The 26,323-nt window shown below is 44.2% G+C and overlaps 1 protein-coding gene across 2 annotated transcripts in view; it reads right to left on the bottom strand.

The window, feature by feature from the left end:
• FAM124A (family with sequence similarity 124 member A) overlaps positions 1-26,323 on the bottom strand; it is a gene marked incomplete at its 3' end in the record, with an annotated part of 58,684 nt that overhangs the window by 12,731 nt on the left and 19,630 nt on the right. Inside the window, exons 2-3 of one of the 2 annotated variants that reach the window (XM_084879394.1) lie at positions 24,550-24,581; positions 8,170-8,903 (exon numbers count right to left, since the gene is read on the bottom strand). In XM_084879394.1, the coding sequence (XP_084735520.1) occupies positions 8,170-8,903; positions 24,550-24,581 (766 nt within the window). The remainder of the gene's footprint in view (positions 1-8,169; positions 8,904-24,549; positions 24,582-26,323) is intronic. The other variant, XM_084879395.1, reaches the window with a different exon arrangement.

The raw sequence follows: 26,323 nt of genomic DNA, 5'->3' as shown, positions 1-26,323 counted from the left end.
ATATTTTTACATCTACTATTTATTATACGACTCTTCCTGCTAGAATATAAATTTCATGAGGGCAGGGACTTCTGTTTGAGTTGCTTGCTGCTGGCTGTATTATGAGCACTCTATAAATTGCCTGAATGAAAATTTAGGCATGATATAAATTCCCCATTCCCTAAAGATTATAGGTGTGTGTTGATATCAACAACTGCCAGGAGGACTAATTACGGTAGCTAATGCTGTTGCAGGACTTTTCTTGTTCCCAGTGCCGCTATGAGGGCAGCAGCATATGATGGGAGCCCGAGTGCCTCTGAGAGCAGAGGCCAAGGAATGGGAACACTGGGGGCAGGCCACACTCTTCCCCCGTAGGTGGCCCTGTCTTTTAGCTCGATAATACTCAAGTTTCCGCCCATACTGCTTCCATTCCTACTTGTAGACATTTTACTATGACCTTAAACTTACAGCCAACATCATCACTACAAATCTTTACTCCACATGGTCCATAAGGGCCTGAACACCTTCTAAAGTTTAGTGGCCAAGTTTTGCCTTAAACAAAAAACTGCACCTGCTTCCTTGGAGCATTACTGAGCCCCCAACTCAATGGGCTCTGGAGGCAGATGGGAGGACTCCTGGTCACTAATGCATGTTAAAATGCAGCTGTAGATAACCAATTTAGGAGAAGAGAGCATTGTTTTTGTTTTATATTTTACCTAGTGTATGACAGTTTTTATATCCTATATAATAAAAGCCTAATATGCTAAGTGTCAGCCAGTCAGCTGTTCAACCAATCAAAGAGTAATATGCTAATGATATGCTAAGGCTGCTTAGCCACTCACTATGATGTGTACTGACTACCAGGGGGCAGATAGTCGACTGGTAAGTTAGCTTGCTGCTAGTGTCTGCCCAATCGGGACTGATTGAGACGGGCTGGACATGCCCTAGAGCCCTCCCACAGTCCCTCCCCGGCCCTGATCGTGCACTGGTGGGGCCCCTCACACTGGCCTGAACCCTCTCACAATCTGGGACCCCTCAGGGGATGTTGGAGATCCAGTTTCAGTCCAATCCCACAGACCAGGCTGAGGGACCCCACTGGTGCACGAATTTGCATACCAGGCCTCTAGTAAAAATTCTAAATAAAAATCTGACAATATCTATGCAATGGACTCTACTGATGAAAAGTACCTAAAACTACATATGGCTGGAAATATGTACACCTTTCTCCAATGTTTTATTATGAAACTTTTTAAATATAAAAAAGTTGAAAGAATAGTATAAGGATCAGCTTAGATACAATTATTTTGTCTTACTTCCTTTATCTACATATATATAGATATATTTTATATAGTTATACCATTTTAAATAATTTCATTTATTTATATGTATACATATATGTATAATAGTACTTATATGTAATAGAATCTCTATATAGTTTTTTGCTGAACCATTGAAAGCAATTTGTGACTTATCTAACATTTTACTCCTTCACATTTCAACCTGCATTTACTAAGAATAATTTAAGTAAATCCTATGTATGTGGCTGAGATAGGCACATGCTTACATGTAACAATCAAGCACCTTGAATTCTGGTTTCAGGCACAAAGGTGCTTTGTTGTGGTCTGGAGAGAGGCCCATGAAGTTGGGATGCCCTTAGCAATCACCAAATTTAGCTAATAGCATTTGAACCTTTACTGGTTCATTTATTAGCTTTGTGGCCTGGGACAAGTGGTTTAGTAGCTGTAGTGATGATGTTGGCAGTGATGATAATGGTAATGATGATAAACAAGGGCAACAGCAAACAACACTTAATAACCTTACTATGTGCTAGGATTTATTATTCAAGATCCTGTCTCTTGGAATGATGTCACCAAGATGAGGACACAGGTCTTTCCTGATTTTGCTTCCCTCACAAGGAGAACGTCTAACAACTATAGTAATCCAGTTATTCACGATTTCGCTTTCCTGGTTTCGGTTACCTGTGCTCAACTGTGGTTCAAAAATACTAAATTGAAAATTCCAAAAATAAATAATTCAATAAATAATTCAATAAACAATTCCTAAGTTTTAACTGTGTTCCATTCTGAGTAGCATGATGAATTCCCATGCCGTCCAGCTCCCTCCCTCCCGGACATGAGTCATGCCTTCGTCCAGTACATCTACACTTAGCAGCCATCTCCATTGTCAGATCTATTGCCACTCTGCTCATCTCAGAGATAAGCTGGCAACTGTCGGGACAGAGTTTGTGCACAGACCTACCTGATTAGTTCCCCAAGTAAGAGTTCTGGTCAGCCTTGGGGCCTCTTATGTGTGCAAAACCTTCTCCCCTGCCCCCACAGCTGGAAGCTAATCCATAGCTTTTCCCATTGTTGAATATAGTCTCCAACCCTGCTAAGCAAGAAATCAAACTAGAGCTCCTGGGCATCCTGGTAGCCCACCATGCAGCACTGATTACAGCAGCATTTGAATGGAGACCCTGATCAGTGGCTCTGTGTCTGCAGGGCCAAGACGGTTGCCCTGTCTGTCCAGGAGGGAGCTTAGTGTGCATGTTTGTCTGACTTGATAGTGAAATAAAGAGCTTTGCTGGCCCTGAGGCCTGTTCTGCAGCTCTAACCATGCAGGGAAGGTGATTTATCGTTACACCCAAAGCTCAATATATCCTCCAGCCCAATCTGACCTGGAAACCTAATCAGAGCTCTGGGAGCCCATTTGCAATAGTGGAACACAAGTGGAGGACCCAGCCAGCAGCCCTACTCACCTGTCAGGCCTGGGAATTTGGTGCATAGTTCTGCCTAATTTGGTCCTCAAACAAGCGTCTTGCCAGCCTTGGTGCCTGTCTGGAGCCCACATGGGCAAAAACTAATTTGGGCCGGAACTGGTTTGGCTCAGTGGATAGAGCGTCAGCCTGTGGACTGAAAGGTCCCAGGTTCGATTCCGGTTAAGGGCATGTACCTTGATTGCGGGCACATTCCCAGTAGGGGGTGTGCAAGAGGCAGCTGATTGATGATTCTCTCTCATCCATGTTTCTAGCTCTCTATCCCTCCCCTTCCTCTCTGTAAAAAATCAATAAAATATATTTTTAAAAAATCAATAAAACATATAAATAATTAAAAAAAAAACTAATTTGGAAACTAATTTGCAGCCCCACCACTGATGAAGACAATCTCCAGCCTGCCCATCCTGGAGACCTACAGGAGCACACAGGAAGCTGAGCAGTCCACCTTGCAGCTGCTGTGGCAATGGCACCGAACAGAGATCACAGCATGGGCTTTCCCATCTGCAGAGCAAAACTGGTGGCCCATCTGGTCAGGAAATTCAGTGCACAGTCTCGCCTGATTCAGGTCCTCAAACAATGAGCCAGGCAGACCTTGGGATGCTCTGCTGAACCACCAGTGCAGGGGAGCTACCTCCTGCCTTGCCTGCTGCCAAGAATAGTACCCAGGCAGCAATGTCTGCTACGCCTGACCAGAGACTAGACAACCATGAAACAAATCCTACAGCCTCATTTGGACAGGGAACCAAGCAAACAGTCCTATCCAGCTATTCTCAGCCACTGTCACCACCCCTAACCCCCAACCTCAGATCCAGGAAGTGGCCCCACCCCAAAATAGACCTTGATTGCAAGCCCCATCTGCCCAAGAATATTATCAGGTGAAACATCCAGGACATCAAGCCAGTTGGACTGGTGAAAATTGTCTCTGCCAAAGTGAGCCTGGGTAGGTGTGCTTTAGGTCTATGCCAAAGGAAGCCAGCTTCTCTTCAGGTCACCTTATCGCAGGAAGTTAAGGTGGGGACAGACAAACCTGGTTCCAATTTGTCCCCATGGGTTCCAATTTGTCCAAACCAGTGGAACCTAGGCTTTTTTGGGGGGCACAGCTATATCTGAGTACAATGTGGGAGACAGAACCCCTTCACATAATGTTCCAGAGGGTCTGGGGCTCATTCTCTCATCATGAAGCCAAAAGTCAGGTGAAAAGTTCCTTAAAGTAAAAGGAATGTTTAGCCTTCCATTTGGGAAGGTGGAAGGCTGGTGATGGGAAAGAGAAAACTAATCGAAGGTCTGAAGCCCATTTAGGAAAAATTTCCTTTGGTACATTTTTGGGGATAAATGGGGAAGAAAAAGTAAAAAAAAAAATTTAAGGAAACTGACATATACATCTTATATGACAAAAACACTGGAAGAAAATGTACCAAAATGCTGTTATGGTGGTAGTAGTAGAGCAATTAAAAAAAATTCTAATTGACAAAAATTTTTTGGGTATTTTGGTTTTATTTCTTTCTAATAAAAATATAGTATCACGGAAGGGAAACTCACTAGAAATTAAAATTGAGTTATTTTGCCTGATGTTTTAAGTTTAGCCAGTGGTCGGCAAACTCATTAGTCAACAGAGCCAAATATCAATGGTACAACAATTGAAATTTTTTTTGAGAGCCAAATTTTTTAAACCTCACCCAGGCCGTGGTATTTTTTGGAAGAGCCACACTCAAGGGGCCAAAGAGCTGCATGGGGCTCATGAGCTGCAGTTTGCCGACCAGGGGTTTAGGCCAACCTGACAGAGCTGTTAGATCACAAAACAAAATTTGGTCTGGATCGGTAGGACCTAAGGTCCAAACTCCCATCTGCTGGCTTCCAAAAGTTTCTGCTTTAGTCTCCTGGTTTCCCAGCCCTGGAGGGAGGGGTCCCTCTGGGGCACTCCCACTGCACCCCATTCTCCTGTACCATGGCTCGCACATGTCATCACCCATGGCATGATCTAAACCAGCTTGGGCTTGGAGCACAGGGGCTCTGCTGTCCATCTTTGTCACCCTCCAGTCCCATGTCTGGCCGAGAGGAGATATTCAAAATTTTTGCTCACTGTAATGGCTCCCGAAAGCGCTGGGCTGTCTGGTTCTGTTGCAGTTTATTCACAGGCACAGTTCGGCTGGTCTGCAGGAGACAGGCCCAGGTTGCTGGGAGCCACCTGCCCAATCAGACACAGCAGCACTTCCTTCCAGATCTACCGCCAACTTTTTAGACCACCTTTAATGTAACATAGAGTAATTAATATGTTCATTTAAGGCGGGGTGGGGAACCTTTTTTTTTTTTTTTTTTTTTTGCCAAGAGCCATTTGGATATTCATATCATCATCTGCCGGCTATACAAAATTATCAACTTAAAAATTAGCCCGCTACATTTGATCAAACATTTAATTAACTAACTCACCCCTAATACCTCGGCCAGACCAAACGATTTCGAGGGCCTTATATGGCCCCGAGGGCGGATGTATCCCACCCCTGAATTAAGGGAAGGGAGTCGCAGGAGTGTCTCTGCTTCTGTGTCTGTTTTGCTTCTTCATCTGGATTCTGCTCACACAAATGTTCAATTTGTGAAAACTCACTGAGCTGTATATTTAAGATATGTACACTTTCCAAATAAAATTTATATTCCCTTCAATAAAAAGTAAAGAAAAACATATAAAGAGAACCTATTATGTTTATAGTCAATGTTATTTTAGTTCTGGAGATGTGGATTCATAAACACAGACCTTAATTCCAGAAAACTACAGTTTAATATCATCAGGTATTAATGCAAATTTCTAAGATGCCTTTTTCAAAGGGATCTCAGACAACTTCTGATGACACCTCCTGCCTATTCCTCTGAACCAGCAATGCCAAGAAAGATGGAGATATTACTTTCAGGAATATAAAAGTCTGCTTTCTATCTTATCATACCTCAGTAAAAACATTTCCAAATTCTTATAAGAGAGTGAGTACTCCCAGAAAATAACCTCTCAGCTTTTCTCCTCCAGGGAAATTAAATGGTCGGAAGAGGTCTCTGAAATATGGAATGTTAAATCAGTGAGGCAGGATGAAGAAATAAAACATAATTTATATCTTAAGAAAGTAGCCGAAACTGGCTTGGCTCAGTGGTAGAGCATCGGTCTGCGGACTGAAAGGTCCCCGGTTCGATTCCGGTCAGAGGCAAGTATGTTGGTTGCGGGCACATCCCCGGTAGGGGGTGTGCAAGAGGCAGCTGGTCGATGTTTCTCTCTCATCGACGTTTCTAGCTTTCTATCCCTCTCCCTTCCTCTCTGTAAAAAATCAATAAAAATATATTTAAAAAAAAGAAAGTAATTAAAAACTACCCAACAAAGATTTTTATTCAATGTATAATTCTGCCCAATCAAACAAAAGCATTTAATTAAAATTATAGTTAAACATGGAATTTGGGAAATATATACATTAATGAAAATGTTGATAAAAATGAGCTCTCTCAACTTCACCCCTCCCCCATGATCTAAATATCTTAATTTTGCTAAAGACTGAACCATAAACTTTTACTTTAAAAAGTTACTTAAGAGATGAGCAGGTCTGTATCTCATGCTAGAGCAGAAGATTGCTTTCTATGGTGATGAAGTCACAGTAGCCTGTTCAAATGGCCATAATCAAAATTTATGAGGGGGCTATTAGTCATTTCTGCCCACATTAATTTAACTCCTCGATATACTACTATTTTGAATAAAGGCCTGAATTTCTGAGGCCCAAGATACAATTATTTTTCTTACCCTTTTCACACACTGATTCTGTAACTCCAAAAGCCTGTATCTGTACAGATTTTATTACCATTTAAATGTGTGGATCCACTTTGAAATATTCTTTCAATGGCTCCTTTGAGCAGAGTCCGGAGCAAGTTTCCATACTTTGTTCTGTTACTTACGTTATTATAGGGATCAAGAGAAAAAGCATCCTAATAGTTATATAAAGGAAGAGGTCCTTGAGAAACAATCACATTCATTTTTTTTTTTTTGTATAAGCAAAACTTTAACTTTTACTTATTCAACTGCATTATATTCTGCATAAAGAATTGGCAGTCTTCAAACCAGAAGAAAATTTTTTCTCACATTTCAAAAGGGATTATAGAGAAAATGTTAGCCAGCTTTTAGTTCACCAAATAAAAGAGCAATATTATTTACTTATCTGTTCAGTTCAAAAGGAATTCTGAAAATTCTCTATTTCTACAAATAGTAACTATCTCAAGGTGACCTTTCCGACTTGAGCAATGGTGTCCTGGCTGTCGTTTGAATCAGTTTTTGGACACATGCCAAGTTCTCACTTCATTTTGTGATGTGGATTACAGTTCTGATGTTTAATACCAAAACATCAGAAAACTGAAACTTTTCCTGTGATTCAAGTAACTACAAGCAGCACCTTTCAAGACAATAGCCCCTAATTTGATATCAACTTTCTCACTGCAGGTAACCAAAAGTGAAAACTGAGACAGAAGAGGATTTTCAGAAAAACAAATTCCTATATTCCTTGAACTGATTTACATGTTGATTCAAGAAAGCATGGGTTTGGAAAGCATTTATCAGGCAGGGCCAGGTGTAGGACGTTCTTAAGTCTGTATGTTGAATTTTGAATCCTAGGGTATCGCTAATGATCTTGAAAGAGCGTTGGACACCCATCGGAAGGTGGAGAGGAGAAATGGGTCCAGTATCTGAGCAAAGACACAGACCACGGAAGGAACAGGAGAGTCTCCTGCATCCATTTCCTCCACAGGCACCCACTCACTCCCCCCAAGCTCAATGAAACCACAGGTCCAAAGGCATCACTCACTCACTGAAATGTGTATGAGAAAGCCACTTTTCAAGAGATCACTGAATTTTAACCATCCGCTGCCCAGCAGTGGAAGTGTGGGGGAGGTGGCAGCAGAGTGGAGAAGAAAACAGATTATCTTCTCTACTGAATGTAACCAATAGATGGGTTTTCCTTAAGTTCCTTTGTGGGACTGAAGAACACACTGGTAAAACTCCCTAAAAGTGACGGAGTCGATTCCGGAATCTTTAATAACAAGTGCCCTTGGATATGTAGCTCACCTGCAATCCCAGGAGCCACAAGCGCTCAGCGGGTGCTCACACTCAGGTGGGTGAGGCGGCGGGGCAGGGATTGGCATTGCCTGCCTGAGGCACGTGGCCACCACAGTGAAGTGAAGAGAACCACCAGACAGAGCCCTCCTCTGGTTCAGGTATTGTGTGAACTCCTGACACAGTCTGAGGCCAGACGGAGGGCCACCGATCCCTCCTCGTTCTTAACTCGTTGCTCTGTAACAGGCAGGGGTTCTGGCAGGGCCGACCCCCCTTTCTCTCTGTGCCCCCCCCCCCCCCCACACAGACAGGGAGACAGACACGGACAGACACCCCCCCGGGGTACCTGCAGGAGGACCTTGTTCCCATCGTGGTCCTCCGTCTGCCAGCGGCCCTCGCTGATGGGGCTGCAGGGGTTGGGCAGGAGGGGCACGAGCTCGCCGAGGTCCCGGACTCGGAACTCCAGCACCGAGCTGTCGGTGGGCACGGGGTGCTGGTCGCAGGGCAGCCTCTTGAGGGAGAACTGGATGTCCACGTCCGGGCTGGAGAAAACGGGGAAGATGCAGAAGTCCGCCTTGCTTTGGCTGGGGCTGCGCCTGAGGATCAACTGGTAGAACCTGAGGATGTCGGTGTAGCTGTGGTGGCGGCAGTAGACGGTGAAGCGCACGATCTCCCGGCCGTAGTGCAGGGGCCGGATGGCCCACAGCGGCGTGCCCGGCGCCAGCGTGAAGAAGTCCTGGCTGCAGGGCAGGTAGGGCAGCAGCCGGCCCGGCACGCGCTCCGTGTGGTGGTGGCGCCAGGGCGGCCGCTGCAGCGCGCGGTGCAGCCGCAGGACCGGCTCGTCCTCCTGCAGGAAGAGCACCACCGCCAGGGCGGGCTGCTGCGCCTTCGCCTTCGGGCCCCTCCTCCGCCGCTGCCGGGGAGCCCGCCTTTCCGAGACCCGGAAAAGCTGGAGGTCTGGGTGGATCCAAGCCAAGACCCCGTCGATGGCCTCCTGCAGGGGCTGGGACTCCCCGGGGTCTGCGATGATATGGATGCTAACCAGGAAGGGGTCCTGTGCCTCCTCCACGGAGAGCTCACCTGGGAGCACAGAAAGAAAAACACAAGAAACCCCCAGATGGCGACTATTTCCTGGTGTCCTGCAATGATGACGACGTGCAAAGCCTGGGCAGGAAGAGGTGCTAAAGTCTAACTGAACTGACTCCACGATTGTTACGGTTTTCTGACCCCAGGTTCATGTGCAGAAACCACGGTTGCAATACCCTCGCTGCCAAAAGCTGAAGAGCATATGGCTGTGAATGGTTCCCCAGCGGGGCGGTGCTAGGAGATCTGTGGTGCTACTTCATCAGGTTCAACGTATTAGGCAGTAGCAAGTCAAGGCCCCATTGACCTGGAAGGGATAACAGACCCAGTAGCCTTGAGTGTTTCCTCAAGTGACTGCAGTGCCTTCCTCCACGAATGTTCCTTATACCATTACTAGAAGCCCTGTACATGAAAATCCCCTCATGCCCAGCCTGCCCCCTCTCACAGTCCTAGGGCCCTCAGGGGTAGGAGGTGACCCCGGATCAGGGGAAGGTGATGTCCCCATCACACCCCTGATGCTGCCATTGTTGGCAGCACAAGCATCTGCTGGCCTGGTGACCTGAGCCACGGGCATCCCTGGATGGCTGGGAAGCAGCCATCCAAGGCTTGCCTGTACTTCAGGCCAGCCCTGCGTGACTGTGCAGCCACCATTTGAGGCTTGCCTGCGTCTTGGACCAGCCCTGGATGGCTGGGGGGCTGAGGGGACTGGTAGCCGCCATCTTGTGGCTGTGGGCACTGCCATCGTTGAGGGTGTCATTCAATTAGCATATTCTTTCCCTATTGGCTGTGGGTGCTGCCATTTTTGTGAGGGAGTGATAGTCAATTAGCATATTCCCTCTTTATTAGATAGGATACTCCCTTCATTTGCTTATTTCATTGGTTTATTTTATTCACTCATTTAACAAATATTTATGGAATCTTTTCTTCATGCCCTATGCTGGGTGCTGTGCTAGGCATCCTGCCAACCGTCTCCTGACGATGGGGGTGGCCTGGTCATGATCTCTTTGCTGCTGGAAACCCAGGGAAAAGCAATCCAGGGACAAGCACAGAGTCCTCTGTCAGAGCTTACTGGGGCTATGGTTAGGGATGGGGGACTCGAGGTAGGACCATTACTGCCTGTGTAATGCTTTCTTTTGGGCCTCTCCTCAGGCCATGTCCACCCAGAAGCCCATACATCCTAATTGGGTCAGTTACCCTCCCTGTGTCAAATTCTAAGTGTGAAGTTGACTGTTTAAAGTGGCAACACTTTCCCATAGGGTGAACAGATTGCTGGCCACACTGGCATAATTATAATTCACAAATATGTAACATATTATATCAAATTTCCTGACAAGAGTCTTGTTCTTTTAAAATATGGGCTCTATTTGCATTTATATAAGCTGTATGACTCATCCAAGGACAATCAAGAAATCTTTTTTTTAAAGAAATCTTTAGTTCTATTGTGACTTGGGGGTTAGAGTCATGTAGAACCAGACCAGTTTTTATACCCGTCCCACAATGTCCCCTAGGGTGTTATGCACAGGGCATTTATGCAGTCAATAGCATTTAAGAAGTGTGATGTGCTTTAAGGAACCATAATCTTGATTAGTTCACAAGATGAAAGGTAACTTTTTGTTGTTGTAGGTAAATGAGACATTCCAAGTTAGCTTACATATACATTCTATCATATGCACCTATAATAACATGGTTTTAATATTGTTGGATCAAAAGCTATCTGAATTTTAATCCCAACTTTGACTGTCAGATATCTCACTTGGGAATAGTTAGTTCAGTTTTTTGTTACCTTCTTTCTCATTTACTCTTTCATTCACACCTTTCTTGAGCAATTTATATGTACTCGGCACTGGGGAGATAAGGAAGCTGGTGCCACTGAGCACTGTGGAAGTCCACTTACATAGACTGTGGCGTGAACAGCGTGCCCTCGGAATTGGCAGTGCATGACTTGCACAAGCACAGGCAGTAGTCCTCTAAAAAACGTGTATCCTGCCCTGTCCCTTTGCTCTCTGCCAGGTGACTTTGTAGTTCCTCCCACCAAGTGGGTGAAGTGCGATTCTTCACTCTTTGATTTTGGGTTAGACTATATACCGAGGTTGAGGACCATTACTGCCCACGTAATGCTTTTCTTTGGGCCTCTTCACCCAGCCGACAGAAAGAGTCAAGAGTGACATGTTTTGTCTTGCCTTCTTGTGCTTCTGACATTTCCATGAGAAAAACATACTCAAGCCAACCCACTGCTGCCAGAAAGGAAGATGAGAGCTACGTGGAGCGAAGGCACGGCAGCTGAGCCCACCTACATCAGCCAACCTCAGACACCCAAAGACACATCGTATGAGCCACCAGCTGAGCTTGGTCTACATGAGCTGACCCAAAACACATGGGAAATAATAAATGACTGCAGTTTTAAGCCACCATTTGGGGTGATTGTTACACAGCAACATTATAAATGCAGGCAGAGTCATTGGGTGTACGGAAGGGCATGGATGCAGAAGCTATTTAGGAGGCACATGTGCATGAAGGTGAGGAGCAGGAAAAGCAGAAGTGTATACCTTGATACTTCCAACTTGAGCAAGTGGTCTGATGTTGATGTTTAACTGAACTAAGAAATATTTAGAAGAAGGGTGGGTTTGTGGGGAAAGATAACAAGTTCCACTTTGCCCATGTTGGCTTGAGATGTCTGAATGGCTTCTAGGAGAAATGTCTTGTTGGGAACTGGACCTGTGTTTTGCTGAGGTAATGGGCTGAATTTAAAAAAGATGGGCCAGTTACCTTTAGGATGTATTCCTATTTTTATGCAGTTAACTCTTAAGTGTGTGCCCCCATATTCATTGGAATCAGGAAAAGTTAATCATGATGGCTTAAAAAACAATTCCAATTCATGAATTATTATGGTTCTTTACTTTGCTTGCTCTTTCTGCTCACCTGGCTACTTTCTGTTTCATTGAACATTATTAGCAAAACTGCAATAGAAACAAAAGTAGTGAAATGCAAACCACGGAAATTTCCCATCAGTCAGTAACTCCAGTAATCATCTAAAACACACATTTCACTTTTCCATGGTGCCTTGATCTCCCGACAGCGGAGACACTGACTAAGCCAAACATTACTGAATGCTCAATATGTATGGAGAGGGGCAGAAAAGCCTAAAACAATTTGAGGAAGAAATTTATTTGAGAAAATTACAGATGATTTCTGTGAAAAAAGAATACACGTTGCAGAAAGAATGTTTAGGAAAAGAGGCTGTCAGAGCAGTCAGGCAGTCCTGTTAAAAAGAACCTGCCCTACACTCAGGGTGTGCATGTGGCCTGTGATGACACTACTTGCTAACACTTGGATGACATTCAGTATGGGTGGGCTGGCACTTTTTAAAAAAAAATGTATTTTATTTAGTTTTTCAGAGAGGAAGGGAGAGGAATAGAGAGCTAGAAACATCAATGAGAGAGAAACATTGATCAGCTGCCTCCTGCACACCCCCCAATGGGGATGTGCCCGCAACCAAGATACATGCCCTTGACCAGAATCGAATCCGGGACCTTTCAGTCCGCAGGCCGACGCTCTATCCACTGAGCCAAACCGGTTTCGGCAGGCTGGCACTTTTTTAGTATTCTACATGTATAAACTTATTTAATCTTCACAATAACCCTAAAGAGGTATGTGTGTGGGGGGGGAATCAATTATTCTCCCATTTTAGAGAGCAGGAAGTCGAGGCTCAAAGATGTAGAGTAATCTTTCCCAGTCGCCCCGCGTCTGACTTTGTGCACAGTCACCCCACAGCTCCGCAGAGAGGTATGCTCAAGCTCTCTGCGGCATTCATTTCACAGCAGAACTAGCCGCTGTCACTCTCCTGCCATCGCTGGCCACACTGCTACTACTTCACCTCTCTCTACTGCTCCCCTACTTCCTTCTAACCGGCTGGCTTCTTGGCTGCCAGCCAATAACTTCATGCTGTGGACAGCCATTTACATCTCTTTCTTCTGGCCCTGGGTTTCTGAGAAAGATTATCCAGAAACCACCTCCCCGATGGCACATGCCCAAGTGTTTAGATCTGAACACTGCCCTTGAGGGAAACTGAAACAGGCTAGCACTGCAGGTGGGAGTAACAGCTAAAGGAAAGCAGAGAGTGACACAGAGCAAGTCTGCAGACGGTGTGAGCGGCCTGGGTGTGAAGGCAGCCTCTGAGTCTCCAGGAGTTGTCAGGGAGCTCGGAGCCGCACTGCCTCCATCAGCTGCACAAAGGTTTCCCAGAGGATGGTAACAAAGGCCTCACTGAGCCTGCACGGATGAGTGAATGCTCACAGCTTTACTCAAGGGCAAGATGCCCAGCCTCAGAGCAGAGGGTGGGGTGGGAAGGCACTGGGCCAGGCACCAGCTCAAGCTCTAGCCCGGGCAGTTCCAGGTGCAGCCAACTGACCCGACTCTGGAGCTCCTGCCTCTGCACGGTAAGACCCAGGGACACATCAGTGCCTAAAACGCTGCCCCAGAAGAGGAAGGAGATTGGGTAGTGGCAGTGGTATGCCCTAGCCATTGCCAGCATGTGCCCAATGCATGTAAGCCTAAAATAAACAGGCTCTAAGAGCCACAGAACGCAGAGCCACACTGTCCCCGGTGCTAGGTTACACACGCCCAGAGAAAACTGGCCTCCGTGGAGAGAGCTCCATAGGAAACCAAGTGTTTGAGGGGGAGAGAAAGTGTGAATAATTAATTGTCATGCAAAGCCTCTCTGCCTCCTCGGAGAAGCAGAGACGCCATGACTGTGGATGTGCTCGGCCTTTATCGGATCTATTACCTGTCTTCTCAAGGCCCTCAGCGAGCACATGTTCAGTTAGAGCAAGCAGACCAAATGACTGGGCGACAGACAGACCTCTTCAGGGCTGGTTCGAGGACAGGAGCTGGCCACACAGTATTTAAAAAGCTTTCAAATTAGATTCCGCTTCTCCAGAGGACAAGAAAGAGTCTTTCCCATGTGATTATACATAATTAGATTTTTTCCTTTCATAATGTAAGACAAAAACAACTTTAAGTACTGCACGAGTTCAGGCCTTCTATGAGGTAGAAAGTGTACTGTCAATCTGAGTATTTGTTACTCCCCACTCCCCCCGCCCAATTTTTCACTTTTTCTTTATATTTTTTTTTTGTCTCAAGTCTAGCAGAAAATAATCCAGACAATAATAACAATGTATTAAGCTCTTATTATTTCCCCAAAACTGTTCTAATACATATATTATCTCACTTAATCTTTAAAACAACACTATGAGCCCTGGCTCAGTGGATAGAGCAATAGCCTGCGGACTGAACGGTCCTGAGTTTGATTCTGGTCAAGGGCACATGCTAGGGTTGCGGGCGTGGTCCTAGTGGAGGACATGCAGGAGGCAGCCGATAAATGATTCTCTCTCAACACTGATGTTTCTCTTTCCCTTTCCCTCTCCCTCTCCCTTCCTCTCTGAAATCAGTTAAAATATATAACCCCCCCCCGTCCCCCCCCACACACCATGATGCAGGTGAAATGTTAAACTGACTTGCCAAAGGCCATTTGGGGTCTCTCTTCTCACCAGTGTGCTTTCCCACCTCTCAAGTCTGTCCTCTTTATATCCACCCTGACCTGAACCTCAGCTGCTTGTTGGGTTCTGAAATTGGGACTTAACTCCTTCAGGCAATGTGGGCGGGAGATTCTGCTGTGAATGGACTGACCATTATGCCCTGGCCTGCAGGACGTCCTAGGCTTGAGTGTGGTGTAGGAGACTGAGGTCCTTCTGCCTGTTGCCATCCTGGTGCTGGATCTGCACTGAGCATCTCAATGCTGCTTGTACCGGAACCCCTCGCCATCACTCCTGCCTCCTGGGGCTTCATGCCATTCTTGCCTACAACGCTGTCTCTAGCTGTCCAGTGCCTGCCAGACTGGCCCTCCTCTAAGAATTGGCAAACTGGTATGTCCCCAAACACACTTCCTTCCAAACAGCAGGCATAGCTAATCGAAGGTCCAAATCTCTCATTCCAAAGGGAATACCTCACCAAGTCTCAGCATAGGACAAGCTCAGATACCTCTTTCTAGAATTTTTGGGCAATGACTGATGTCATTGTCATTTTATCCGTAATATTATCACTGACAATTTGCAGTTCAGATGCAATGGTTTATTTAATCAAGGAATGTTTATTGTAAACCTATTATGTGCTGGGCACTGTAGGATACAGTGATGAATAAAAGAATCTCTGCCTTCTTAAAACGAATAATCTAGTGAAAGAGATGGACAATAAGCAAACAAACAAATGTATAAAATGAAGTAGGGAGCTGAGTTCAAGAGATACTTTACTGGATGGACTCATGTTCAATGTGGGCGTAATAAGAGGTTTCCAAGGCAGCAGACATAACCATTTACCGTCAACTAAATACATTCCCAAGTAGCATTTCAGTGCCATAGGTACCGCCAACACCTTTAGTGTCCCCTAAGGAAGCTAGCAGAGTCTGAACAAGGGTACCTCCAGCTGCCGCAGGAGGCCTGGTTTGGGGAATTTGGCCTTGGAGCCTGGCTTAAGACCCTCGAAGCTCATACGCATGAGGTTGAACAAACTCCTTAGAGGTTAAATAAAATTATTTGCATTTATAAAGATACCCCATTCCGTGGCACTGGACAGTTCAGAGGCTTGGACACTTTGTCTGTCATCCAGACCCACAGGATACAGTGGCAGTAAACCCAGGTGAGATGGAGGATCAGATATGAACACAGACATGCCCAGGGAACAGGCTGACACAGTGAAGAATGACTAGGTTTTCTGGAAAGCAGGAGGCAGAGGGACCTCAGAATGACAATGAACACAAACCCCACTGCTTTGCCATAAGAGAGCCAGCCTCCCCCAGGAAGCTGCCTTCCCCGAATGCCCGAAATAAATGCTCTCTGAAAGGGGCTCTCAAATTCTCCCCCTGAGAGTCTATTCAAATGGAATATAATGAATGACTCGCCTTCATCTCTTTCTTAGCAGTTTTTTAAAGGCAGTTCCTTGAACCTCTGGACTAATGGGGGGGGGGGAGTGGAGGGGGGTAGGGAAATGAAGCAATCCCCTTTGTCCCTGCCAACACTTAAATGAAATCTCAGACTTTCTTAATTCTTAGTAATTTTATAATTTGGACAAGGCCGTTGGTTGGCCTGCAACTTTGGGCTGTGAAAGTCCCGGTGCTAGCTCCAATGTGAAGTCCAAGTTAGATGCAGGGTTGGGAATAGTGGGAACCTTGGGGCAATAAGTTTTTAACATAATGGATCCGAACTGTGTTCGTCATGTAGAAAATAAGGTTCTCTTCTCCCAGTCCGAATTCATAGAACTTTCCTCTAATTGAAGAATGAAATATCGGCTGACATGGTTAGACCCAAACCTGTATCTTCATTTGACAGAGGAGAATATGGAATCTTTCTGCTCCTTGGCCACACTCTCAAGCTACTGGGAAAAACAGGGCTTTGCTGTAGCTGTGGTTATTGGACTTCCCTCTCAGTTTCCATCACCACTGTGGAAACAATGTCAGGGATCTAGAGTTTCTTGAGCTCATTCTGGATCTAGGACACTTTAAGGACAAAATACTATAGAAATGAGACATTCATTTTACTTTAAATGTATTTCCAAGCTTCATTCAGAACAGACCTATGGTGAGAAGAGGAAGGGGAAGGAAGCACGAACCAGAGAGTAGTGACAAAGGCACTTTAAATCCTGAGACAGCTAGACCTGAATAATGGAGGAGGACCAGGAGTTTGACAGGTTATTAGTTGGAGAATATGTAAATGCAGCTGGAAACACTAAACATACCTACCATAGTTATTTAAGTATTGAGGAATATAATGATTTTGGAAATTTATGAGAAGGTAACACAGGCCCGACACACACCAATGTCTAATGCTTAATAGTGTTCTAAGACTCTTGGTACATAAAAGCTAAAGTGTTCAAAATGACTAAAGTATCTAGTATTTTACACAGAATTCTTTCTTCTACTCCGTAATTCTGCATCTTTCTAAACCACGTTATGTCTTGTCATTTTCATCAGTAGCAAAGCATCCTAAGAAAGCCAGAACTTCAATAAAATTCTGTAGATTTGGGCACAGGCAGCAGGGCTTTTGAACAACAGGATTAGAACATCCATCTTGTTTTAAGAAGTGCATTTGTCAAAGCAAAACAGACACAAGAGGAGGATGTTAGCCAAAACCTGTTCCAAGGATTTGCTCATCAAGGAGCTCCAGACTTTTCAGTCTTACACTAGAGCTAGCAGGAGGATTCCTCACAATTCCAGTAATTAACATTTATTTTTTAATGGGATTTATGCTGGCAGGATGTTGAGAAATCAAATAAACAATGACTCGCTATTACAACTCTCCTAGGAAAGAAAACACCATATATGCTTATAAAGCATACCTGAAATGCAGAATAATCAGTGCTAGCAATGGAGGGACTGGGGCCTCTGGGCTCATTTTGGGGTTGGGGGGAGCTAAAATCCAATAAAATATTCAAATGCTTTGCCAATTTGAATATGACACTGATAAGTCCCTGGTCCTTGTTTCCATAGGATATATATCGTACCATGCAGCCTATTTGAAAAACATGCTTACTGAACATGACTAGGAAATGAAAGGCGGGTAAGGAATTTAGTCCAGCCCCTCATTTTACAGATGAGGTCAGACTACTTGCCCATGTCAACCAGTTAGTGGCAGGTCTAGAAAGAGAATGAACATCTCCCAACTCCCAATGTGGGGCTCTCCCCTTTGCACCTTGGCTGCCCCTCGCTCTGAAGGGCCCAGTCCCGCTGACAGTCCCAGGACTGCAAAGCAGGAGGAAACACGGTCCCTTCCAGAGCTCACAGCCTAGCTGAGGAAGCAAGATGTTCACTCACATCCGAGAAATATAGGAAAAACGTAAAATGGGAGATGTTAAGTTCTAAAGAACGTAGTGGGTGAATGCCAGAGGAAAGTTTCCCTTTCCCACAATTTTCTTATTGCCTGTGGCCCCCCACCCACAGGGTCTGGCTGTTTACTGCTTCAGGGAGTGTGGGGGCAGATAGACTCGTTAGTCAAATTTCTGTACTTTTAAAATCAGCGTGGAAGAAACACTCTTGGACTCTCTATTGCAAGGCCTTGGATTGGGAGACAGAAAGGCTGTCTGAGCCAAAAACCTGGAGCAGAAGGTTCAGTCCGTGAATGGGACGCAGACACATGTGTGATGCTGCAAGGGCAGCTCTTCCAGCTCAGGAGTTGTCCACCGGGCTTCTGGTGACAGAAGAAGTCTGGAAGGGACCTGACCAAAGTCCCTCCAGGAAGGATCATGCAATGGACTTCTCCTGGCTGAACCCTGCAGTGGCAGATCCCGGAGCATAGCAGCTCTGGGCCTTCACTTGCCAGGGGTGAGCTTGCTACTCAAGACTGAAGTTCAGCTCAATTACAGAGAAATATAGAGTTCTAGTCTTATACCTGAGCATGGGACTGTGAAGACTCTTGCAGAGTTTTCCATGGATAGCATTAAATGTTATAATCCCACACCTGGTGATCCCTAGTGGGATCACCATTCCACAGAAACACTTCCAACTTCTCAGTCTAGATTATCTGTGATCCCCACATATTTTAGCCAAACTATGTTCAAGCCTGAAATGCTAAATATGGAACTTCGGAGGAAGCCCAATTCTCCTGATAGTAGACAAAGGAAAGATTTCTCACAACTATTTTGGTTACAAAGAAGGAAAAATTAGTCTTCCAAGCACAGGTGGAAGATCTCAGCTGCACTACTTTTTGTACCAATAACAATGTCACAAGATGGCAGGGTGAGCTAAAAACAAAAGGGGAAGCAGGTGGAACATACTTCTCATTCTATATGCAGTGTGTCGTACAAAACAAACCTAATAAATGCAGAGGAAGGAGAGAAGGTTTACAAAGAAGGAAGGAAGATTGATGGGATCCTCTTCACCTTTCTAGTCTATTCTGAGGATTGTCCCCCTTAGTGAATATGAACTTTTTTTGCACAGCATCCCCCGAATATTTCTAACATGTTACCCCCCAGAGATAAATGGCAACAATACTGATGGTGAAGAAAGACAGAAATTGTCTACTGGAGAGGGAGATGCTTTCCACAAAGCCTGTGCAGAGCCCTGATGACTTTGCTGTGGCCGATGTTGCCTCCTGAGGTGGGAGCATGAAAAGGTACCTTTGGAGTATGACCTAGCCATAGGGGTCAGCAATTTCACTTGTAGGAATTTATTCTATGGAAATCATGAAGGAATACATATAATGACTTCGTACAAAGATATTCCTGGCAATGCTGTTTATTAACATGAACATAACCTATAGGACCAACAATAGGGCAATGGTGAATAAAGTCTGGTATAGAAAGATCTTAATGCAATACTGAGATATTCAAACTACTGCAGAAGTTTACTGATACATAAAGATGTTCACAATATACTTAGTTAACAAAGAGAAAGGTAGACTATAAAAATTTACCATACCATATTTTTATAATAATATATGTCTATATGACTACAGATGTTCAGAAAAAAACAAAAACAACCCTATAAAGGTAGACACCAAATTATAAATACTGATTCTTTCTGGATGGTAGGGTTCTGAGTTTTCTTCTTTTTGCTAATCTGTATTTTCTGACTTTTCTATATTGAGCATACATTGTCTGGATTGAGAAAAACACCAGGCTTGTCAGGGGAATAAGCAGTGGCAGCTTCTCACTTTTGTTCCTCTCTGGGGGTCCTGACAACCCTGGTAGACCATGTCACTTAAGCTGCTCGGGGAAAATATGGTCTAAGAAATCTGCCTTCATTTCTCTTTCATATCCTGGATAGAAACTGACACCCTCTATGTAGTTGAAGTCACACAATGAAATCCCATCTTTAAAGCTAGAAGGACTACACCATATTTAAACAAACAACAAACAAACAAACAAAAAACAACACCAAAGCATCAAAGGAGTTGTCCGAATGGTATACTTCCTCAGCCTTTGATTTCCTGATGCATATCTTTGGTTATTGCTTTTTTCTTATCAACTATGAAATAGTAATATATTTTAGTTTTTCAAGTTCCCATTTAGAGGATTCTGAACATGTAAACCCAAACCACCAAGTCTACATTCACTTACACTTTCAGCTTCAGTAGTTTCATTCATCTCAGAGGTTTTATTTGCTACTTCCATGATCCTATACATAAGGCTGACACCTGCTTCTCAAAAAAGCCCCAAACAAACAAATACCTCTAGCTTGCCTGGAAAGGACAATTGCCATGTTTTAAGATAAACCACAATTTTCTTCTTTTAAATTATTAATAATTTAAATATTAATCAAGTGAATATATTTTTCCTCTAGACATTATCCAAATCCTAGAGTTTACAAATTATACCTTTAAAAATTAAACTCTAAAAGTACGAAGCCTGGATAACCCTCATCTATTAGGGATGATTTAAGAGCAATTTTACTCCTCAAAGCTGTAGCACAAGCAGCCCACCTGACTCAGGAGGTGCTGAGCAGGGCTGGGATCCTGCCGTTCTACCAAGCTCCAGGCTGATGCTCATGCGGCGGTCCCTGGACCACACTGAGGAGCACGTTTTCCAGTAGCAGCTTTATGTGTTCTGCCAGCTGAGCCTGCCTTTTCTGGGCAGCTGACGAAATGTGGAGTGAGCAGATATCCCAGCTGGTATTTTGTGGTTCTCATGCTGTGACTAGCCCTCCCAGACCTACCCCAAATAACACTCAGACTGTTTATTAGTGTCACCTGTAAGCTATAAGCTAAATGGCTCCTGGACTAAGAGGAAGGTCCAGGAATACCAGTCTCAAACCTGAAGCCTTACTTGCCACAGAAAGCTTCAATGCTTAGGAGCATGGGAAGAGCCCTGGCAGCAGGGCCCTCGCTCCATGGTTAGGGAAAGCTGGAACAGGCCAGAGCATTCTGAGGAGGAGGGAAGCAGCCCTACGAGTTCTTCCCCACACAGCCAAAGGAGCGGCAGCTGCAGGTGTACCAAATGCCCCCTGCTAGGCAACGGGAAAGGTACTTCTGAGTAACAACTTTAATCCTACAGTCACTTTGGAAGGCAGATGTTGTCTGATATACACAAAGGAGGACAGATCGGACAAGGGAATCAGGTTTATCCATCCACATGCACAACATCTTAGTGGTTTGTGATGGGTCTCTGCAGCTATGGCTGCACATCAAGAAGGTCCGTGACAACGTCATCCCACACAAGGGACTGGGGAACAGGAAGGTGGGCCTAAAATTATGAGTTTAAATTAAATTCGTCTTCCTTGGGAAATATGATTTATTGAGACCTCCTGAGGGCTAACAGGGTGTTTAGCTTTGCAAAAAGCATAAAAGAAAAACCTGTCTGCACATCAATCTAAAATGGCAAATGGACCAGTTGCAACTAGAAAAAAATTCACCCCCACAAAACAAATCATCCATTAAAGAAGCCCCCTCAGCCACTTCCTCAGCCCCCAGTTGGAAGGGAAATCAGACACAGTAAGTCATAATGCAATTCCATGATCCATGAGGCTGAGGAAAAACAGGATGCCTCGCTCTCCATGTGCCCTCCCCAACCCCATACCTTGTCCATTTTTTTTCCTAGGGGAGGGGGATTAAAAAGCAGCAACTGCTCCTCACCATAATGTCTCTACTGCCACCAACTACAAGCAACTCACAGTACAGAAGGTCAGGTTCAGTCTAAACAGCACCTCAAGTTGACATTAATGTTAAGGGCCATCGGAGAGGGTGCACATCCTAGACTCTATTCAGGGACAAAGAAAAAGGAACAGATTCCTCGATGCTTGACTCCTTCCCTCCTCTCCTTCTTTCCTTCATTCCTTCTCTCTGTTTAGAGGAGTTTCTAAGACATTCACAACTTAGCATCCTGAAGCTTCTGAAAATGTCCTTAGAGGACATCCAGCCTCCTTCCACAAGGAGAAACAGATGCCTAGAGAAGGTAACTGACTTGTGTGAGAGCATACTGCTCATTCACGGTGGAGCCAGGACTGAGACCGGTAAATCTACACCCCTGCTCTTGCACTTTGTCTTGGTGATGATCTCCCTTCTTTTCCCACCAGGGGCAGGCAGCGTGAGGAAGCAGCCCCTGCATTCTGAAGCAAAAGATGACTAAACGGAGTGACTGGTGTTTTGGACGGAGCTTTTCTGATAATTTTGGTAAGGATGAAAGCCAACCGTGGGGACAGACTCTATCCCTAGCTCTCCCCAAGGAAGCGTTTATGTCCCTGTGAACTCAGGAACATATGGGGAAAGGAATATCATGGGAATGTGGAGTAAGAACCACTTGCAGACAGAAAAATTCATTTCTTAACAGTGAATCGCCAGAACCAATGCCCAAATCCCAGTCAGGAATCAGGAATTACCCAGAAACAAGCGACTGGGTGGAGAGAGCTGACTGGGGACAGTGGGATGCAATGAGATGCAGGAGCTGCTCCCAGGACTGACAAGTGGGAACTGGTCACACAGGGCACAGGCACCAAGCCAGCTGTGAGGGAGAGTGACCCTGGAACAGAGACATTCAGGATGGATACTAAACATACGTTTTCCCCTATTAGTCATCTGAGTGTGATATATAGTTTGTGGAGAAATGCTACGTGTACTTATTGATTTTTAGAGAGAGGAATGGAGAGAGAGAAACATCAATCGGTTGCTTCCAGGGATCGAACTCACAACCTAGGTATGTGCCCTGATGGGAAATCAAACCTTTTGGTGTACAAGACGATACTCCAACCAACTGAGCTACATTGGCCAGGGTGAGAAATGCTGTTTTAAATCTACTTGGAAGAAATTTTTTATTATTGCAGCTCTGTTGAATTTATGTTTTAAAGGATAGATTTAAAACTGTAGACTTAAAAAAATTTGTTTTCTTTTCGGAAAGAGTCCACTCTATTATCTTTCACTGACTGCTTAAGGGGCCTTCTCCTGAGTATGGGTGCGGCCAGGATTTATGTTCCTGGCTGGGAGGAAATGCAGGCCAGGCCCCATACTGGGTAAAAACAGCGAGGGACCACCTGTATGCACTTACCCCTTCTTCCTGCCCAGAACAAGGATGTGATGGCTATACTAGAGACAGCTGTTTTGTGACTCTGAGGCAATCCTGAGGATGGAAGCCAAAAGTTAAGATAGAATAATGACTGAAGGAGCTTCTATACCACATCGGCACTGCATCCTCTGGAATTATTTTATTTTTAATGTTAGAGGAAAAGAAACCCCTATTTATTCAAGTCTTCATTTTCCTCTATTATCTGTAGCCAGATACATGTCCTAACTAAAATATAAAACACATAAATGTACATCCTCAATTGTAAAGGAGCCCTGACATTGAGAGAGTGAAGTCATGGAATATTTAAAGAGAGAAGAAAGAGTAATAAAAGGCTATTGATCCCAGTTGCACTAAGAGAAATTTCAGCTCAGAGATTGCAATAAAAATAACGGAGAGGAAAACATCCCAAAACAAATTACCTGTTTCCCTAACAGGAGAGGTGCTTTGTTGTGACCCATGGGACTGATTTGAGAGCTCTGAATTGAGAAAAGGCTTTGGGAAAGTCTCTTATACAAACCATTCTTTAAAAAAATATAGCCTCTGAGAGTTCAAGAGAGCATTCTCTGATGTTAGGAATGCAAAAGCTTCAAGGAGTAAATGCAAATCACGAAAGCTATTTCTCATTATTACTAATTCTCATTATTCTCATTATCACTAATGGCTCTTAATAACTAAGGGGCAATTCTGAGTCTCCAGTTGGCTGAAACAACCAGAAATTGCTCCTTGTACCCATGCTAATAACTAATATAACTTGACAATAAATATAATTTCAGATATACAGCTTTCTGCACAGTCTCTTATTGCAAAGGAAAGCTAAGCCAGAACATCAGTAAAAAGAATAACCCAATTAAGAGTGTTTCCAATAGGGAACTATTTAGAATTGAGAGTTTAACCAGATAGTGAGATAATAAATACTGAACTGTTTTGTCCTGATTAAAAAGATCAGGGTTTTTCCCTAAGACATCCTTTTTGTTATTTTAAAATAAGTGTTTAATCAGTCTGAATGACTGTGGTCTGTTATACAGTGATCTTAATCACTGTAAATTGTTCAAGGCCTAATTTCCCATGAATAGATTCACACTTGCGATTTAATATTTAATACAGAGGCAACTTCTTCTATACTCAGAATGTGTTTATAAACAAAGTCCCAATATTTTTTTAACCACATATAATAATAATTATAATACCTGAGGAAATTTGCCCAACAGAGGGGTTGGGGCCACCCCCAGGACCCAATAAATGTGCTCTGAGCCATTAACCTTTAGCAGATATTTGATAAATGTTTGTTGAGTGAATGGGTTGCCTCAGATTCTTCAGAGAAGATGTTTTAGAAGCATTTGTGCCAATAAAGCCTGAGCTAGTTCCTCCAGGCTGAATTCCCATAGGGAAAATAGTGGCATATCTAGTCCTGTGACCAAGGAAAAAACAAATTCTCCTGAGAAAGTCTCCACCATTAGAGTTAGAGGATGTATTATTGTTAAGAATACCTTTGCTAAGTCCTAGTATTAAAACAAGGGTCACACAGATGACCTTCTCTACATGCATAGATGGGACTGACGCTGAGGGACTGTGAAACAATTCTGAAGGGCATTTAAGCCATACTTACTGCTGGTGGAGGATATGTGGCTGTAGTCAGACCTGAAACACAAAACCTTGGTATTAGTAGGATGAAAAATTTTTAGTTTATCCAAATAATTTCTCCAAGCTACAATTTTAAAGTCAGTTTCAATTGCACCTAGCTAATAAAGAAATGCCACAAATTAAAAACTATAGTGTTAGCATTGCTTGTGCAAAATAAATTTGTCAAATTTGAAAGCAAAACTTTAAAGGCACTTTAGAAATCAGGGGTCCTTTAGGTTTTGGTCAAGATGGTGGAATAGGGAGATGCTGCACTCACTTTCTCTCATGACCACATCAAAATCACAACCAAATTATAGAACAATCAGTCTGTATAATCATCTGAAGAATAGCTGAACAGAAATCCTATAACTAAGGGTCATATGTGGCAGAAGCCACACAGAGACGGGTAGGAAGGGTAGAGACCAAAACAGGCTGGCCCTGCACCATCTGTGGTGGTTAAGAATCTGAAGGGATATTTCAGCTGCAGAGGTCCCCCCTTAGAAGCAAGGGGCTTCAGCCCCACACCAGGTCCCTATCCTGGAACACCAGTGCCAGAGAGCAGCTCACATAACATTTGGCTGTGAAAATCAGCAGGGATTCCATTCTTTGAGGTAGTTGGAAGGCTGTCTTCTTAAAGGGCCAAATCACAAACTCTCACTCACTCAACAGGGCACTAAACTTGTGCTTCATGAAGGGGCAGTATATCGGGGAGTGCCACAGATATACGGAGAGAAAGTTAGATGGATGACTTCAGGGCAAGGGCTGGAGGAACAACCGCCACTCTTCCTGCTTTGAGCCCGCCCTGCACACAGCCTAAGCTGAGTCTACGTTAGCCAGGTGAACACCACTAGCTCTCGCCTGACTTCCTGAGACACATCCCTATCTAACTTGCACAAGATTCTGAATAGCTGCAGCAATATTGAGAAAGAAGCACAAAGTTAGAGGGATCACAATACTCAATATCAAATTGTACTACAAAGCCAATGTATAGTTTCTTTTGAGAAATCAGCTTATAGTCGTATGGGTGCTCCCTTATAGGCAACCAACTGCTTCTCTCTTGCTGCTTGTAAGATCCTATTTTTGTCTTTTTCCCTTGGCATTTTAATTGTGATGTATCTTGGTGTGGTCTTCTTTGGATTCCTCTTGTTTGGGGTTCTGTGTGCTTCCTGTACTTGTAAGTCTATTTCTTTCACCAGGTGGGGTAACTATGCAGGCCAGAAGGGAGTGGCAAGAAATATTCAAAGTGATGAATAGCGAGAACCTACAACCAAGATTAATGTATCCAGCAAAGTTATCATTCAGAATTGAAGGGGAGATAAAGAACTTCACAGATAAGAGAAAGCTAAGGAGTTCATCACCACCAAACCAGTATTATATGAAATGCTGAAAGGTATTCTTTAAGAAGGGAAAGAAGAAGAAGAAAAAAATTATGATCAACAATTACATATATATCAACAAGTGAATCTAAAAATCTGAGAAACAGAATAAACTGGTGAATATAATAGAACCAGGTGCAAAGAAAGGGAGTGGACTGATAATTATCAAGGGGAAAGGGGTGTGTGTGTGGGGGGGGGCAGGAAGAGACTAGATTAAAATCGTACACCTATGAATGAGGACAATGGCGGGGCGGGGGTGGGGGGAGGTAAGGGCAGAGGGTAGAGCGGGAACCGGGTGGAAGGGAGCTATGGGGGAAGGGGGGAGGAGAAACAATTGTGATAATATGAGCAATAAAGATTTAGTTTTTTAAAAAAGCCACTATA

The sequence above is a fragment of the Pipistrellus hanaki genome (assembly GCF_964339955.1).
Source record: "Pipistrellus hanaki genome assembly, chromosome: 3".
NCBI classification, from domain to species: Eukaryota; Metazoa; Chordata; class Mammalia; order Chiroptera; family Vespertilionidae; genus Pipistrellus; species Pipistrellus hanaki.
This window is presented reverse-complemented; position numbering and strand designations above follow the sequence as displayed.